At 37.4% G+C, this 19833-nt stretch overlaps 1 protein-coding gene across 1 annotated transcript in view; it reads left to right on the forward strand.

Moving 5' to 3' along the window:
* MYO16 (myosin XVI) overlaps nt 1-19833 on the forward strand; it is a gene marked incomplete at both ends in the record, with an annotated part of 315156 nt that overhangs the window by 238802 nt on the left and 56521 nt on the right. Inside the window, 1 exon segment of the mRNA XM_082305019.1 lies at nt 10132-10237. Coding sequence (XP_082161145.1) covers nt 10132-10237 — 106 coding nt within the window.

The following is a 19833-nucleotide window of genomic DNA, read 5'->3' on the forward strand; positions in this document are numbered from 1 at the left end:
TATTTAATTTCCAGAGTTAAGTGCCACCCTTGGTACCTCTGGACTGACATTCAGTTTTACACTAGCATTTGACATTTCTTATCCCTCAGGGTTAACTAAACATTTATTAAATCACTAAATAACCCTGTTACTCTATGATATCCTTATAATATCTATGCACATTTTATATCTGTGACTTTAAAAGCTTGTGCTGTTTCTAAACATAGAGAAATGTTCCCACAGAGTACTAAAATACCTACCACAGTACTGGATTCCATCTAAAAGCCTGGATTATAAAAATAGATAAAATTATATTTGTGTACAAATAAGAATATTGAAAGTTCTTGACCCATATCTCAGAAGCCGACTGAGTTCTGTGTGCCTATAACAAGCAGCTAATAACATTAAATGATTTCAGAACCTTGATGTTTCAACAAAAATAATTATTGAGTACTTCATAATTTGCTGGCATCACATAATGACAAAGATAATGGACATAGATTTATATACGGTAGTAAGAAGTTCAGTTAAATGCCTGCCATAGAAATAAACCTGTTAAAAGAAAATATTATCAGCGACTAATATCGTCACTAATCCTTATACATTGAAACCCTCTTAAGGAAATGCCTGTTAAAATAATAGACCTGTTAAATTAATAAAAACAGCCTATCTTTAAAATAAACATTTTAAAGAAGTAAGTATGCAACACATTAGTTTATGCTAATGGCACTATGCAGGAACTTTGAATTATCTAATTAAGGTGCAAATTGTCACATGGATAGATTAATTTTACTGTATAGTTTTAAAATAATTCCTTTGTATTCATTGATTAATTAAATATAACTGTGTGCTTTCAGTGCCTAGAAAAATATAATTAGTTGCTCTTGACTGCTTTTTTTCTGCTCATAGGACTTGTATAAATGCAGTCCAGCTGCCCCACACTCGAAAGCGACTGTGACCCTCCTGCTGTTTTTTCTTTCTGTGGTTCTGCAGCTGTTAAATTCTTTCCACTTAACTCAGACATTCATGGCACCCTTTTTCTCCTTATCGACATCTTGATATTCTTTACAGCCATTTAATCTTCAGCAGAAGAACCTGGAATGAGACTTCCTAAAGCTAGATTTCCTAGTCAGACAGTTAATACTGGTGACATCTGAGAACAAACACAAAATCCTATGCAAGCATGCATGTAAAATCCTTTTATGTATTTTAATCACTGGATCTTAATTTGCTTTTTTTTCTTAGACCAAAGAGGCATTAATTTAACATGATCAGTTTTAGCAGGATTACTCCTGCTGTACTCCACAGTAAATGGGAGCAGAATCTGGTCGAACATTGATACAGTATGCCAAGGGGACTGCCTTAGCCTATCTTGAAAAATGTTGCGTGTGTACAGTTTGTCTAACCATTATACAATTCAGAGCCCGGAGAATCCCTGTTACCCAGTCGGATGCTACTCACAAGGTTTGGAGGGTACAAGGGAAGTTCCCACAGAAGAGAGTAGAGATAGAGATGATCTTACAGAGAAGCTATTTTGCCTGAATGGTTTAAGAAGATCCTAAGAACCTTCCCTATAATCCCAATACACCTTGCTTGAGCTACTAGTGAGCATTGTGGGAAGGATTTTCTATATTTCCATTCCTCTTTGGCTGAGTCAAGGTTGCACAGAAGAGAAAAAACAAAAGCAAGGAAGAAATAAAGCATCATCTAGGTGGAACATCAAATTCAATCCTATTTGTCTTTAATAGCAAATTTTCCATTTTACTCTGGTTTTGCTTTCTGCTTCTGCAATATATGTCTATCTCAGTATATTTCCAAATGAGCTGGGAAGTGCTTTCTTGGCAAAAAATGAGCCAATGAAGTAGCAGCCCCTCCAGGAGACAAAGTGGGGAAGTGTATAAGCCTACTTTAGTGTTTCAACTCAGTATCACATCACGTTTCTGAAGAAGCCTTGTGTATTTTTCAGAAAAAGTCATGTCACTTTGCTTTACACGACCTGTTTGCAGTTATTTCAGGCATCTGATTCCAGGCTTCCAAACACTGGGACAGGAGCTGGGCCTAAGCATGTCCTTCTCTGAATACCATTTCAAAGCCTTCTGATAACTTCACCCCCTTGTATTATTATGCCCACCACTGTGCCTGCAGATCTGTAGACCGGCAGTCATGACCTTATCCTGTGCCCCTTGAAGGATGACTTTCTGTCTTGACCTACTCAAAGCTGGCCTGCTGGTGAGGCTCAGCAGCAAGTTTCCTGGAGGCCAAGTGCACAGTACTATGATGATCACCAAAATTCCTTCCTTGTAATGAAATTTTAAAGAAAGGGATGCATAAGACATCTTATAATTCCTTATAGCCTGAGTAGTGAGATGTGGCTTAAACTCACCAGGCATGTTTTTTCTGTCTGTTAGGAAAGGGCAAAAACTTACCTATCCATTCATTCACCTTTTGACTCCTACTCCCAGGCATTCCTTTATTCTGGTCTCTGTTAAAAATAAAGAGGGTACCTTTCGATTTTCTGTGATTTCAGACCATTTAGTTTTGCAGGAGGACTTTTAATTTTGATGCCCTATTTTCACATGGCTACGTCTGTGGAGCAAGGAAACTAGCTTCATTACACACCAGTACTATATCACCTCTGTGTTATACAGAATCAAATTAGCAGGTTGATAAAGAAAGTTAAATTTGTTCTGCAGTCCATATATTCTGTGTACAGTGAAGCATTTTACTGCTCTGTGAGCCTGTTTGTGGAGTGCCCGAGCATGAAGAGGAAGTTAGCTATGGAGAAGGCCTATCTATCTAGAGGTAAATGTAAACATTTACAGAGTTAGAGGCAAGTGTTCATGTAATAAGGCTGCTTGCCCGTTTGATGCTAGCATATTTCTGAGTTAATGTGTCATTTTTGCCAATTTCTTAAATAAATATGTTTTTACATTGCTTTATCAAGATCGAATGGGAATGTCAGCTTGAAGTAAGATGATGCAAAAGTATTGTAATGCAAATCTTTAGCAGATGTTGGGAATTCATTTTTTATTTGCATAGCTGAATCCACTAATCCCAAGAGCTGAACTATAATTTATATTCTATTTGTTATTCTGCTGCCACATTGTCTGAGATGAGGAAGCCCCTGCTTAATTACGTGAAGAATATGAATAAATATTCTAGGATTAAGACACACATATATTTGTCGTTTCTTCTCTCCAGAAATTGAAATTCACATGTCTAGAAAAGATTAAGGGTGGCAAAACCTAATGCAAAAACCTAAAATTTAGGAAAGAAAAAAAATAAATCCTTCCAAGTCATTTATCTATCACCCATCACAAAGTAGTATCTTTATCTGAGAAATTTATTTTACTTTTATTCAATCTAAATTAAAATATCCCAAATGGCCACTTGTTATGCAAGGGTATTCTGATCCAGTGAATTTCATAGCCCTGATCCTCCCTCAAAAGTCTGTACTGAGCTCCAGATGGGGCCAGTGGCTGACCCACATGCAGGTCACTGTAAAATTTTGTTCTGGGGATATTGTGAGTCTTTTCCACTTTCATTTCTGAGTCCTTAATTTTGGTCTTTTATCTCAGTTACATACCATCTATGCATGTTTTCCTTTTTCCATAGGCATGTTAAAGCACGCTATGTATGCCCTTATACCTTTGTATACAAAAAGTGAATTTTTAATTGTTGAAGTAGAAAATCAGAATGTTTCATCAGTTGAAAAGTTTCTGGCTTTGAGGAGCATACATAAAAACATTGTGGTAAAACTATGATACCTGGTCAGTTTGCTGTAAGGTCACTTTTAGTATTATCGCTTTCCAGGTTTCTTTCTGCCAGCAAATGTCTGTGTGCCAGATTAACCCAGAGAGAATAAAACTGCTTGCAGTTTTTCCAAAATTACTCTAATTTTATTTTCTCCCTTAATTCTTATTGGTCTGCAGGTCTAGCCATTTAATCCTGTGTTGCTATCCTGATATCAATCAGGATAGTTAAAAAACTAATACTAGTACAGTAGGCAGGTACTCTAAAGTTTTGGTTCATTGCCATATATACTTACTCATTGTTTCAAATCTATCAGGGAAATTGCATTTCACGCCCACCTCTACAGAAATCTGAATTATTTCTGTAAGTCTGTATGAAGCAGCCTCACTGCAAAATGTGTTTCATATAAAGGTGAACCTTATAGTCCTCTTATACTGTATTTTTGTACTCCTATAAAAGAAGCCCAAAATGCAGTCTGTCTGTCTGCTGTAATCTGTTATTTATAAAGGCATCTTTTTCTTCTCTGCATCCAAAGATTTATTCTCTCCACAATTTTGAATACCTGCTTTGGTTGTTAATATTTATGCCATATAATGAGATATTTGTGTCATATGTATTGTACGGAGATTCACAGAATCACTTTTGTTTTCTTTTCTTGGACACTATAATAACCTATTTCCTCTTTTCTAATTACCTGGAATTTCCCATGTTCCTCATATTTCAAAAATAATTAGGTTATTCCTTCAAGAAAAAAAGAACATAACGCAAGGAAATGGAATGGGTATTTATCCTTCATATACACATAACATTAATCAAAATTCCATCCTATTCTTTGCTGCTGACTGCTTTTATAAGGTTTCTATTACTTGAAAATTTTCCAGACATCCTTTTTTTTTTTCCTTAAAAAACATAGGTTGCTCTCTTCAGTAGATAGGTCCTCTATATATTTCAGCTCTCACTTGATAGATTTTCAAATACAAACCATGCCTAACCCACTCTCCCCATCCTCCCCAAATCCAAACAAACAAAACTAAAAATCCTGAGTTATGAGCACATAGTGACAAGTTTTGCAAACAAAGTCCATCTCTTTTACATACTTCACAGACATAATAATACATCAATCTGTTACTGGTTGTCAAAGGAAGAAAAGAGGAAGTTTCAAGAGGAAAAAAAGGCAATTTAGCAAGACAGCACAACCTGGTGTTACTCCTTTGTGATGACATTTTTTATATTTCTTCTAGCAGAAATACAGGATACAAGTTAATTTTGATTGCTTTCTTTTATTCACTGCTTTTTGAATAGATTTTACTAAATCGTGCCATTTTACCTTGGCAAACAGAATACATTGCAGTAAACAAAAGAAAGAGAAATGAAACTGCAACACAATGAATTACACTGGCAGAACTCATTATTTTTCCTTGCATAAACTGTGTTTGGATATTTAAAACTTAAAACTACATTACTTACTTAGCACTCTTATAAAGCCATATGCGATTTTTATTTTTTAAATAACAAGACAAAGACATGGAGAGAAGGAGTTGCTTTCGGCAAAGATTTGAGTTCCGGTGTTAGAAACTGTCCTCTTACCGAGGACGTTGGATTGCAGTCAGTAGCTACCTCTGACTTTGTCATTTTGGTCTTTCTTTCTTAGCTAGGCTAGACAGAGACCTAAGAAAAAGAATAGCAAAAAAGAAACGAACAAAGTCATTCTGAAGCTTCAGTTCAAGGACATCTATGTGGTTTGTTTAAGCTGTTGATTTGGAGCTGCTTGTTTTTGTGCCCTTTGTACTTGCCACGTTCTTTCCATTAGTATCTTCTATCATGTTGATGTGCTATTGAAATTGAGTGTGTGGTGTTTATTCCAACGCTTAAAGATTTGCTGTGCATACAGAACTGGGAATACAGCCCTACAGCCTATTTGTGCACACTCTGTGTAAATCAAATAGCGTGCTGAGCCCGAGAATATTACTGTGGGTTACTGTGCCATAACCTGAACTCAGGAATATTCTGTCTCAGGGAAAAACAGCTTGCTGCATCTTGTCAGCTGTGCACTTAGGGAAGCGAGGGAGAAAATCATCAGATAACATCCTTATCTGTGAAGACCCAAGAGAACTGAGTTTTCCATATTCACAAGCTACCTGAAGGTATTGGCAGCAGTATCTAGTCCAAACAAACAAAAAAACTGTTCAGAAGTAAAGGAAGAGAGGTCAGAGCACAGCTTCTGCAACACCAGAGGATCCTGGCCAGTCTGTACATGCTCACAGTGCTAGTCTGTCTAGCCAAAAGCTCTTTCTTCTGTTTAGGTGTGTAAAAATGACAAGTTAGGACAAGGAGGGTGGTAAGGACAAAGCTAGGGAAAACGGAGCTTCTCTCACACTGATTTCCTGTGGAGGGGCATTGGGGAGAGCCCCCCAGTGGTGGTGTTCCCTGGCTCAACTCGTAACTGGAAGGGGGGTGCACGCCAAGAGGTCTTGCATTTATTTCCTAATCAATACTACATTAGTCTTGACATGGTGGTGGAGGGGTATTTATTCAATTTAATCCTTTAAATCCCTCTGTTTTGTATTTTGTTTTGGATCCATTAGTGAATGAGTTGCTCTGGCTAGGCCATGAAATATTGCTTTTTATCAGCTTGTTGACTTGGCTAGGAGAGAGATTCACTTTGTCTAATATTAGATGTCTATGCTGGAGTCAAGAGCCTAGACTTACTCAATGGAGAGAAATGGGCGTCTTACAGTGCACAATTCATCTGACCTGTTCTAAGCATCAATATTGCAGTAGGGTATATGACACCTGAATATTGGCTTCTACTGACTCTTTAGACAACTAACTCATCCAAGTTTAGCTGAAGTGTAGTTTGCCTGATTAAAGACTTTTTTTAGCAAGGTAGCACTGAGTATGCTCACTGGATTCCTCAGGATCCTCTCTAAAGCCTTACAAATACACTCTGCATTATTTACTTAGGGCAAAATGTATGACCTGTCAGTGAGAAGCAGCCTGGTATTTAATTGGGTTTCTTCATTCACTTCAGAGTGAACTAAGGCTGTAGTGGTGGGGGAGGAATTCTCTGGTAAGGGGAAGTTTCAAAGACTCTCCAGGTTACATTTCCCCAGAAGCAAGCCCTGTTGTTTGAAGGTAACTCAAGTTTATGTATACAACCCTGCACCATAAATTCAGTATTTTTTATTACTATTTTCTGCGATACAGTAAATTTGAAAAACAGTAAGTTCTTTTGCTATTCTTGAGACCATGAAACGGTTAAATTTAAGACGACATTAAATTATTGTGTCTACATGGTAATGCAAGCTCAGTTAGTAGAAAGTATCTGATACACTAAAGATACGTCATTTTGCATTTTGATAATAATGTATTACTTATAAAATTTTATTTATTTTTTATATCTTAGTTTATTGTCAATTTTGTTTTCCTTTCTTTTTAACACAATTTTTTCCTGAGGGTAATAGCAAGTTTAGAATACAAGAAAATCCCTAAGCCAAAGCTATGGTGTTTGGTTATCTCCCCAAAAGGAAAAAAAAAATGAAGAAAGTTTAAATATTTCAACTCATTTAAAATTAAGTACAAAAAATCAAATAAGCTTATGATTACACAAACACTTTTGTCCAGGACAAATCTGGGCTGCCACCAACAGGTGTGGTCTGCTCATTCCCACCAACCCATTCCCATTACTTCCCTGGTGTTAACACTGGTATTTGCACAACTGGGCTGAGAATCAAATCAGGGAACCATTCTGGCTGAAAAATAGCTACAAATTTAGCTACAAATTTTGTGTTGTTTTTGTTTAAACTGCCTTATACAAGATAAAAATGATTGATCTGAGATGGCAGATGATGACACTAGGCCTAAAGGTGCTTTTTCGTCCTATGTGCTTAGATAGCCAGTATATTTGAACAAGATAGATAGGAGAAATAAGGAAGTTCTGTTAGTCCCTCTGTTAGTTACTCTGCAGATGAATAAGTCAGTCAGACAAGTAGACTTGTGAGATTCCTCTCAGCCACCCAGAATGCATGCCAGCATCCAGCCTGGACTTCTCTTCTGAGTCCATCTATGGTCAGTAGAGAAAGGCACCTCCAGAGGGCAATCTCTTCTCATTTTAACAAAAATATCTAGGATGCATAGAACAGGTCACCCTATGGAAACACCTATCTTCACAGACTGTTTTGAGAACAAGATGACTAACTCAGGCTAGGAGTGTCTTTTGAGTGTCTAACATAGGGAAAGGCAGATCATCTTCCAAATGACTTGCTATGTTTGTGGCAGAATTAAATTTCCATAGTTAGCTCTTTCTCTGCTACCACAATCATTAGCCCATCTTCTTTTTCTAAGACAGAGCTTGCTTTAATGGATAGAAGGGAATTGTGAACGCTGATTAGAGCTCCAGGATAATGTGGTGGAATTTCAGGCCCTTTTAAAGCTGGGGGAAAACAGTGGATCATTTTTGCCTGGCTTCCTGTATAATAGATTGTAAGAATGTTTGGTTATCCTTGTTTTGAGTCCTGTGATTTGCATGGATCTAAAGTAAATCTGATCCAAACTTAGAATTTTAACCTTTTAAATTTTAATTTGTCTCTGTTTCAGGAATGGAATATATTTCTTTGGGTTTCTGCTGTGAGTGAGTTTCAGGCTGACCACTTTCACAGTTACTTCTTCATGCATTGTGAGTCAATGCTGAATCATCTTCGTTTCAGTCAGCAGTTGCTAAGCTTTCCAGAAGTTGTCTCTCTAACACCTCTGCTTCTCCATGATTTCTAAGAAAATCCAGTTGATACAAGTATGGAAATGAGGTGGCCCCAGCCTTAATAGCAGTCCATAAAACAAATGTCTTCATGACTATACAGCTAGTTGAGCTACTGGGAAAGTAGGATCCACAGTTTGCTGCTGCTAATCTGGAGTGTTAGACTAACTAAAAGGATGTCTGGTGAAGTTTTGGCCCCTTCCACCCAGCATTCCTCCAAACAATTCCTAGGCACAATTTGGGAATTAACACAGGCTAGTGACCGGTCCCAGAAGGCAGCTTAGATGTGGCTACCCTGTGTTGGAAGGTGACAGAGTTTAACAGAACATAGCAGAATACTTAATAAATAGACAGGCTGTTTTTTTTGCCAGATGGTTTCTATGCCAGAGAAATAATTCCTCTCACATTTCATTTACTAGTATAGACTTAGCCTCAGAAGGACTGCTACCAGACCAGAGAACGTTTCCAGACTGCAGGAGCTGAGATACCCAAGGGTCTGTGCAGCTCCAGGAAACTAGAAGTCTAGGTGAAATTTGGCCTTAGAGCAGTTTGCCTGCGGATATTGCTCCAGAGTTGCTACAGCTCCTGGGACCATTGATGTCCCTGGAGTCACTCCAGCTCTGCAGCTCTGCCTGCCATGATCTGTGTGAGTGGTCCCAGGACAGCACAGTTCTGGGTTGCACCAGAGCTACAGGTGAACTCAGCTGTTAAGGAACCAAATAAATTAAATGGCAGAAGTGTAGTTAGCACGCAAACTTCAAAACTTACCCCTGTTTCATTGTGAGTTTAATCAAAAGTGACACATTTGCAAAATCTTTTCTTTTCAAAAACTGGCTTTTTGTACTGAAAAAGCATCCCAGATCATTACATCCAGTCAGATCTAGACTGAGGAATACCTTCAAGAAAATATAGTAATAATATGAAGCATCAAGATGCATAAAATTCATCAGTTTCTTTAGTAATATGTTGTAGTAAGTCCACAGTTGAAATTTGAATTTTATATTTTATTTGACTTTGTATGACTTAAGTTTCCTACATTAGTTCTTTCATCTGGTACATCAAAGAACCCTTTAATATCTAGCATTTTCTGCCTTTGAAGGTACTCAATGCTGTAATCAAGTCTCCTCTTGATCTTCTTTCCAATAGTGTAAACTGATCAAGTTCCTGAAAGTCTCTTTGCTATAAGACTTTTTGTTCAAAATGAAGAAAAATTATTTCGGGCTGATGGAAAACATTTTTATCAATGTCACTTTCTTATGAATTACTCCTTAATAGGCATATGTCATATGACACATACTGAAAAAATATTTTCCTCCTTTCAGTGACCCGATTCAGGACCAAGGAAGTCGGTTGGTGAGGCTTTGCATTCTTTCTGCATTGATTTTCAGTGAGGCATCCAAAGAACTGACAGGAAGCAAATCTGGGTTTTAGGCATCACTTGTCCCACACTGTTATTAACCAAGGTCATATCTAGTAATATAAAAGATTTAAAGTTACTGACCGCCTTGTTTTCTTCACCCTTAGCAGAATCCTAAGCTTCCAGTTCAGATATCAAAGATTTGAGAGTCAAAGGAAAACTGACAATGTCGGCAAAGATGTCAACCAGGCCAACATTAGAGTAACTCTACTTCTGCTGATTTTTCTAGGTATAAAGATTTGGCTGATACAGCAGTAGGAGAAAAGAAGAAGTTATCTGCCAAGGAGAGATGTCGTCTTGTTCTTCAGCAGTGTAAATTACAAGGCTGGCAGGTTTGTGATCTACAAAGCAATTAAAATATCATTCTTTAAACAAGCTAGCTGAGTCATTTCCATTGTGGCAAGCCACCAGATCCTTTGCAGCAGTATATTCTTTTGACATTTAATATATGCTTTGGGATAGAATCAAACTGATTTTCTGAGTTTCCTAGCATATGAGTAGCTGTGATCATTGTGTCAAAAAATCAGTGTATTCTTGTGGGAAGGAAAAGATTTCAGTTAAACATATACACTGTGTAAATTTGCATCCAGGTTTTTAAAGGTATCTGGTGTACAGATTTTAGTGGTTGAATAGTTTCTGAATTATAAAAAAAAACCTGCATGTTTTCCTTATGTAAAAGCCTATACTAAATGTTATACTGTCATAATAGGGCAGACCCAAAACAACTACTTAGGACTTCCCATCTAGTCAATGCCTTTGTAGGCACCAGCATGCTGATTTAGAGATAAACCAAAGTACCTAGGGTTGCTGTAGATCAAGTATAATGAAAAAAAGAAAAGCCAGCTGCTGAGCAGGAAGCTCTCAACGTCCTATCCCATCTCCTTACCCTATTCATATCCTGGTTAATCCTCACCAGTGTGAGGATTGCAAAGTGGATGTCTCCATTTGTCTAGAGTACTCAGTCATCTCCTTTGGGTAGCTTTGTAATTGAGCAGGACTGATTTCTTTAACATATGTAATTTCTAAAGAAAATGGTGTTTTCTTGCACACTATATAAGCTATTGTACAGAAAGGAAGCTTTCTGTGACTTAATGTGTAGAGCGTTCTCCCAGGCGGTGTGAGCTTCAGATTCAGGTGTTTTCCCAGCTTAGGAGCACTGAAATCTATTCCACAAGAGAGCATCTAGACAAGTTTCAGGGACACGTATGGAGTTTAGGGACAGTGGTTAGGGCACTCCTATAGGCTTTGGGAATTAAGTAAGGGGTTTAAAGGAAGGGGTTAACATGGGTCTTCTAATTCATGTATGACCTCCAAGCATTAAGATGCCCAGAAAAAGTTTCTGCAACCGTTTATGAAGGGCAAGGACTATATTGGACTTTGTGCTGTGGGTGTTTCTCAGTGGCCCAGATTCCTTAGTTACAACAGGAAAAACAGTAGTTCCCCCCACTAGGTTGGGAGCACACATGCGTGATTACCTGCACTTGGACACATAAGAAAATTTTTCTTTGGTCAAAAGACTGTGTGAGTCCCCTTTTAGTCACTAAAGTAAGTAGTGGGCACGTATAGCCCCACTACCTCAACAGCAAAGAGCAAAAGGATGGACCCTGAAAAAGATAACAATATTAAAACAGACTTCCTTTCCCTATTCAGGTTTCTTAAGCCAGCTCTGAGGTATATTCTGCATCCTTGCTGCAAGATTCCCTATAAAAAACAGTCTATTAATGTCTAGAAGCTGTACCTTCGGTTACAAGTACCTGGAGCTGAGAGTACCACTAACCTTCAGAACTTGTGTGGGGCTACAAGCTTGACATTGGGCAAAAGCTGTGTAACAGTAATTGCGTATTGTGCTCCAGTCACGAAACACAGAGCAGGATGCCTATGGAATTTATTTCCCCAGGAGCCAGTCACAGCGTTACAGCACGAAAAAAAACAATTGGCCATCAGTGAAAGCCTACAGCTCAAGACTAGTGATTCTGTACATTTGAAAACAAGTCTGAAACCTTGAAAGATAAAAATGTCAAAAGGAAATTGCAAAACAGAATCCCTCCATCGTGCAGGGGACTGAAGCTTGTGATCTCAAACAGATTTTAGAGGTTCTGGTTCCAGAATCTCATTAACACCAGGAGAAGTCAGGTGTACAAAACTACAGTAGTGCACAATGCATTGTCCTTCAAACCAGAAAGGAACAAAACTCTTAAGAGATGGTGATAAGTTAAATGGTATAGGAGGGTTTGGGGGTGAGAGTTATACCGTTGTCACTCACTGACTAAGAAGCGTATGGCAACAGACTAAGCTGAAAGGAACAAAGTCTGAAAAAATGAGTGACCTTCTCCTTACACCTTTTTCAAGCCACAGAGAGCTAAGACAAACAGATGGAAAGATGACCATCATGGAAGAAAAACCTAGGAGAAAATTCGCTCTAAGTCCAGACAATTTCTTGCAGAGAAATGCCCAGTGAATACAATCTTGACACCAACACATTTTGTATAGGTGATACAAAACCATATTGCCAACTATCAGCAGTAGTGACTAATGTCTGTGTCACATAATCTCTCTCTCTCAATTATCTTTTTGATTCATTTGACTAATCATGAAAGTTGAACTTTAAATAACAGTCTAAATGAGGAAGCTTATACAATCTGCAGTTGTCATGGGTGCGTCTCCTCTATGCTTTTAGAGCAGAGGACTCTGAAAACAAGAAGAAAAAAATTTAAAAGGGAGGAGGGGGAAGAAAGGGAAGGAAAAGAGGAATTAGGAACCCAGGATGATGTCAGCTAGCAAAGTCAGAGGAAGGGAGTCATCTGTAATGCATCATTAAAAATCATCCAAGAAGTAGGGGTTTACACATATAACCAGTTTATTCAGCCACTGTTGCCAGCAGTAACTACTTCAAATGAGTCACTGCTGGAACTGAAAATCTATTTGATGCAGGGACTCATGAATAAGTCAAAAATGTCTTCCCTAACATTGTTACCTGCACTTCCCTGAAGAGCTGTTGCAGATTCAGGTAGATAAATTGACCAAAAAATAGATCATTAAAATATCCACATCAAAGATGATGAAGTTTAGGAGAAAGCAACACATATCTGAAATCAACCTCCTGCTCATATGTCATCATCAGAGGACGAGGTTGCCAACAAACTCCCCAGCAGAGGGGGAAAAAGAAAGATCGGGACTATATAGCTGAGTGAATCTGGATGATACTTTATTTAACTTCCTTCTGATAATGTACTTGACCACTCCATTTTGTGAAAGATGATATTAACTTGGGGGAGGGGAAAGTAAATCTGTGTTCTGAAGTGAGAGCCCAAAAATGAGTAAAAAAAATGGTTTCTTTGTACTTATTTCCTGCTTGACAATTTATCTCTTCTTTCTCACTTAAGTTGTGTTTGGAGAGTGTTTTATTAACCAACAAAACAACAAAACCCAGAGCCTACTCACAGAACAAGTTCTTTCGCCTCTTGTAAATACTGCAGTCTGTTTAAAAATGGAGGACAAGTGAAGAAGATCCAATACCAGAATCCAATTTTGATTTATTTTCTACTGTTTAGTAGAGCATAAGAGCAAACACTATCAGCTAGCCAACGTCTGGTGCTTGATTCAGCAGCTTCTGTGTTAGAAGAAAGTATTAGGGAAGTGTTGATAGGTTTATGAAATGTTGCTGTTACTTGGGTAAGCTGAGCTGGAGATAACTAAACTAGGACAATAAAATAGCTGTTTCATTGAAGCTGGCATACCATGCAGTTTCAGTCATGCACTTAGCTTAACTACTGAAATTATAAAAGTGCAGAGCTATTAATGAAAGGCAGTTTTTACATCCTGACTCTGTGCACAGCCTAGATAAGGTGTTCGTTCAGTTTAAATATATACTTGATCATGACAAGCTTAGCTACTTGCTCTGAGTTTTAAGCACACCCAACGTGAGAGAAAATCAGATTTCTAAATCAAAACAAACTATTCCTACTCCAGACAAAGTGAAAGTGATAGACTTGTTTAACCCCTGGAGAAGTCAGTGAGAGTTTTGCTATTAATGTTAGAAGGAGCAAGATGTAGTAACTTTAGTGTCAAACTGAGTGGAAGTACTGGCTGCTCCGTGTAAAGCAGAAGAACCTCCTGCCCTCCAGAAGATCTGAAGGCCTTTACATTAGGAAACCCACATTTTCAGTGCTGTGTTCATTTATTGTCATGCAGTAATGTGCTAGTTAAGCAAAGCCTACGATCCCAATAGCATGACTAGCTTGCAAACATTATCATGCTTTGGGAGAAGTATGGGGCACAAACAGTCCTTGGCTTTTTTTACTGACAAAAGAAACTTTAATTTGTTTGGATTATCATTCCTCACACTGTTAAGCTTGCAAATATAAATTCAATAAAGGAGAGTTAGCTCATAGCTTACGGAGCTTTCTCATCAAAACTTGGAGCTTTACATTTTGTTTAGCTAAGGTCAGTGGTCTGCAATTAACCCTTCTCAGTTACTTCAGATGGAGCTTGCCAAAATGCAAACAACTTGTATTATACCAGAAGTAAAACAAAACATCAATTTAATTTGCTCTTGCTATACAGTGCAGCTGTTAAATACAAGTGCTGCAAAGGCCAAACTTCGCTAAAAGTGAATCTTTCAGCCTTTGATTGCTAGAAATCCTTGTCTGTTTAAAAGATAGGAGTCCTTAAAAATGACTAAAAAAGCATTGTCTCAGTTTATCTTCCCAGTTTTTAGCCTGCTTCTTCTAATCACAATGATTCCTTCTTATCAGTAGCCTTGAATTCTGAACACGAGACATCACTCATTTTGAAAAGAATAAGACAAGTCTTAAGTTTGAATGGGATGATTCAAAGACTCATCAGGTATGAAATAAGTAGTACAGGAAAGTCAGTCAGAATGTTTTTATGAAGCTCCAAATCAGTATCAGGTAATTGCATGAGATAGATATTGTGTTAGTGCCAGTTCACATATTTGTAGCTACAGACACTGCTAGAGTTGTTTCAGGAGCCTTCAGTGTTTCTGGAGAAATGATCCTTGCCAGTGTGGAGCTGTATTATTAAACTTCTTCCACTCAAGCAGAATGTTAAAACAGAGAATAAGCCCTCAATAAAAGGAAATACCAGAAGTCCATCTAGAGATTTTAAATTCTTCTAGCACTTCTAGAACTGCAGAGGGAAAACGAAGAGTCTGATCCACAGTTCTTACCAGTCACAAAGAGAATCATATTTCATTACTGACCTACAGGTGTTTCATTTATTGGATTTGATACAACTGTCTTTAAGGTTTTTGTTTTTTTTATTTTAATATATTAATATACAATATCAGTATACCGGAGTCTTTTTTGGGAAAAGTATATTTATGATTAAATAAAGGAGTATAGAACATAAGTGGCATATGATTAAATCAGAGAAATGAGCAGAAGTATATGGAATTATACATATGTAAATTGTATGCTTAGTTCAGAGAGATTTTGAAGTTATTTGTTAAACAGAACTGTTTATTTTGGCTTAAAATGAAAATGGTTATGCCATTTATAATTTTATAAATGTTTTTTAATATGATATGATAAAGTACTAGAGTACTTTGCAAACAATGTAATATGTAAGGGATTCTTAACTCTTTTTTTCCCTTGAGTGGGAAAACTTTGAGTACTCATAAATTGTATGCCAGTTTATTCATTTGTCATTTAGTAATTTTAACTGTGCTGGAAGTCAATGCTCCTTTTTGTTTTAAATATCTTTTATTTTAAGAGTCAATTTTCTTTTAGGCAGTTTTAAAATTAAGTAAATTATGAAGACCACATTTAAAAAAAAATCCCAGGAGTTTCCAGACTAATGGTAAATGATTAAAACACCAGTGTATATATTTCCCCCATACTTCAAATTATGTCAGCAAAATTGCATTGTACCATTATATCTTTGTCCCATTATATCATCCCGTTATATTCTTGGAAATAATTTGCTAGTAGCAGAAATCACCACAGAGTGAGTTTGGACCTCAGCAGTACTACCAAAAGGCTGGCGTGGGCCAGCCACCACCTGCAAGCTTTCTCAGCAGCTATTTTGTGCCACACAGTACAAGTCCATCCTGTCCCCTTGGCCAGAGAATAGGACGGATGGTTCACTTTGACCTCAGAACGCTCACAAGCTCTCAGTCTTTCAACACAGAGCTCTATTTTTGGTTCCTATTTCTATCTTTTTTTCCCTCTAGAACATATTCCTCCCTCTCTCTGTCCACCTTTCAGGGTTTGCTTATGATTACTAGTCTTGCAAACTAATTTCTTTCTGATATCTTTTGCATCCAGATCTCTCAAATCTGGATTCCATCTCTCTCTCTCAATCCTGCCTGCCCCTTCCCCCCTCCTGCCCCGGGCTTGTCTCTCTTTTGACACTTTTCTCTTGTTTTCTTCTCTTTTTTTCTTTTCTAGATACCTCACTTCATATTTGGTCCTGGTGTTCATCCCTTATTTGTCTGGGTTTAGTTTTCCAGTCTCCTACCTCAGAGTTCACTTTCCCTGCCATTGCTGTCCCTGTTGCCTGTTGCCTATGTTTCTCAGTTCACACAGAGACACTTTCATATTGTTTCTTTTGGTGCTATGTCTATTTCTAGAATTTTGAAAGACTTGAATGATAGGTCCAGTAAGTACAGAGATCCCATGAGATAAAACTGGGGTAGCGTTTCCTCCACTGAGTATTTCTTACATACATCTTCTATTTCCTGAGCACTTCCTTTCCTGTAGGGCAGTCCTTTTTGTCGGAGCTGTGATGTTTGTACAGTTTTTGGAAAAGGAACAACCATTATTTCTGCCCTTTCTCAGAGAGCTGAATGACAGTTTTTCTCCCTAAAGTCCAGCTCCTGACAAGTGCTTACATAAATGCTTAATGTCACTTGCATGAATACTGGACTATTCACATACTTTATATGAAGGCCATACATAAGCTATGCTAAACTGTAGATTTATTAATTATGTACCATGATGCAAGGTCACTAGCTTGCCAGAGACAAAGGAGGACTCTTAAAATGTGTGAAGAAAAGCTAACAAATAAAGCAGAGAGAGTAAGGCTTTAAAAATAACGTTTCAGTCCTTGTAAAAGATCAGTACCCTGTAAATGTGTTTGTCGTTATAATATTTTTGCAGACATGTACACTGCAAAAAGACACATTTTACAATAGTTTTAAGGCTTTTTTCTATATTTCATTAATGCACTGTGAAAATGTGTGTCATTGTGTAAAATATCATTAGATTATAGTTCTCTGTCTTTTGTAGGTAGCTATTTTGAAAGTACTGCCAGAAACACACAGCACTCCCACAAATTGCCTTTTTTAAACTAAAGAACAGCTTTACAGATTCCCTTGACACCTATTAAGTATGAGCTAATACTGCCTCCATGCCACCTACACACCATCTCAGCATCCATTCCATAGTTTTGAATGTCTGTACTTCTACATCCTACACCTTTTCTGTAAAATAAAAAAAAAAAAAAAAAAGAAAAAAAAAAAAGAAGAAGAAAGAGAGAAAGAACAGCTCCCTCCCGTCCTTTCTCCTTCCTCCCAGGAAAAAAAAAGGAGGCCTGTAATTGAAGCTTTGGTAGTCATCAATGACAATTTTACTTAATCTTTAAAAAATGTGTCATTTTGAAAAATAACATTTAAAACCCTAATGCTTTTCTAATTAAAATAACTGTGACTGTAATTCACAGATGGTTTACTTTTACAGAAGTCTGAATGACATTAAAATTTCAGACTCAGATGAGAGCATTTTGTAGTCCAGAAAGTATTGAAAAGTGAATGCTTTAGTGGAAGAACATTTTAACCTTTTTTTCTCCTAGGCAAGCAGGAAACGTTTTGTGATTAGAGAAAAGACCAGAATGAAGACAGGTGGCAGCCTCAAAAACTATGAAATATGTTTTGATATCTGGCACACGAAATTCCAACATTTTTCAACATTGTTACTTTCACTGAACACCAGAACTGTACAGAGGGCAGTGAGACTAGCTTGTTCTTGGCCAGCTTTAGAGCATATCAGATTTAGTTCAAAGACTGAGCAACACAGACCTCCAGCCATACTAACATAATCAAATGTGTTATAGCAGTTTCTTCTATACATGCTTCTGTCTAGAGCTCTGCTCTTAATAGACCTGGCATATGATGTAAAAATCTATAAATAGCTTTTATCCAAATGTAAAAATGAATTTGTATTGACATTTTGTATTTCTTCATTCACTTAAAAATTATAGCAGCCTTCTACTAATGAAGTTCATAGCATAAGTGATGCCACAATAATTCCATTTATATTGTTTCTAGGGTGTAGGAAAGGAGAAAAGAGAGCTAATGCTTTGCATGTCCCCTAGCTACCTCTGTGACTCTACAAAGCCAGACAATTGTAGCTAAACTCACCGTAAGCTTGAGCAATTATCTTGACTGTGATTTTGTGACTGCACACTGCAAAATAAATTGCAACTCAATCTTTAGTTAAGTTACACATTTGAAATACAGCCTAGATGTGCCCAGTGTGTTACTTACGAGACTAATCGAGAATGGGGTTGTTAATTTTGCCACAGGCATTGCTGGTAATCAGGGCTTTTTTAAAGTTTCAAAATGTAACTTTTCATCCTCTTTTCTACTGTCAAAATACCGTAATATTGCCCTAGTAGAGAGGAATGTTTGAGAGACTTCCAGTGAGGAAGTAAGGGGAGAAACAAGCATTTTGAGGAATGGAGGGAAAGAGGCACAAATGAGGAAAAAGTGGATGATTTGGCATAGGCCTGAGACAGAGGGGGAATAAAAGGCTCCAATGTGATGTAGAGGGTTTGTGGAAAGGAAACGTGGCGTATAAAGAGAAATCAGAATAGGAGAATATGATTTTATTAAGTATTTGTATCCAGGCTTTGGTTGTCTGAGAGCGACTCAGATACAAATGATAATTATAATAACTACATGATAATTTAATTACAGTTAACCATATGAATAATAATTCAGTTATTCTTATAGAAGAATTCTGTGATATGAGCAAGAAGATGGAGCGTTTAGTAGCCAAAGCTAATAATAAGCAAAGTTCAATATGTGTTTTGACAAGATGGATGGAAAATATAGTTGTTTGATGAGCAATTATTACAGAATTTGCAGGGTTTAGTGACAGAGTGGATGTGGTAGGAAGGCTCAAGGTGGAGTTCTGGTATCCTGGAAGAAAGTTGAAGGCATGAAAATAGAATACTTGGTGGGAACAGAAGAGACAATTGACTGGTTTGCTTGGAAAATATGAAAAGTTTGCTTGTTTATGATACAAGATTAGATGTCTAAAAGAGAAGCAAATTTAAACTGAAGCAGAAAATGGTTGACCTCTTTTTCTCAGAACTTTTTGATGAAGTAAGGAGGAAAAGAAGCGGGAACAAAAGGAAAGATTCCTAAGGAAATTTAGCAAGCCCTGGGAAAGAAGCGGATTCCAGAACAGATGACGGATGAAGAAGGAAGTCAGAGTGCTAAGACAACCAGGCAAAGAGAGAATTTTGAAAGCACAGGAAGAAAAATGAAAAGTCTTTGTTGGAAATCACCAGTCAAGGAAATGAGAATTGAGAGTATGTCCCTGAGAGCAGAGTATGAGAGCACAATGAAATCTCAGTGAGACTGCCTCAGATGAATATGAAGTTCAAAATTGGAAGGCATCACTCAGGATAACCTATTAAGCAAATATAAAGACAACATTTTACCAGGGTAGCTACCATTGTAGAAACAGAATCTAGGAAAAGGCAATATTGTTATGGAATAATAACTCCAATTTGTAAGCAGAAGGATTATTCCGGAATAGATGGTCCAAATAGAGGAGATGCTCTGGAATAGCTAAGTTATACTAGTATTTCTGTAACTGCACAGTTTTCTAAAATAGCTGTTCCAGGCATTTTCCACCATGCAAAGAAAGCCTATTCCCTATCTATGAGTTTCTACAATGGC

The sequence above is a fragment of the Platalea leucorodia genome (genome assembly GCF_965183815.1).
Source record: "Platalea leucorodia genome assembly, chromosome: 2".
In the NCBI taxonomy this organism is placed as follows: Eukaryota; Metazoa; Chordata; class Aves; order Pelecaniformes; family Threskiornithidae; genus Platalea; species Platalea leucorodia.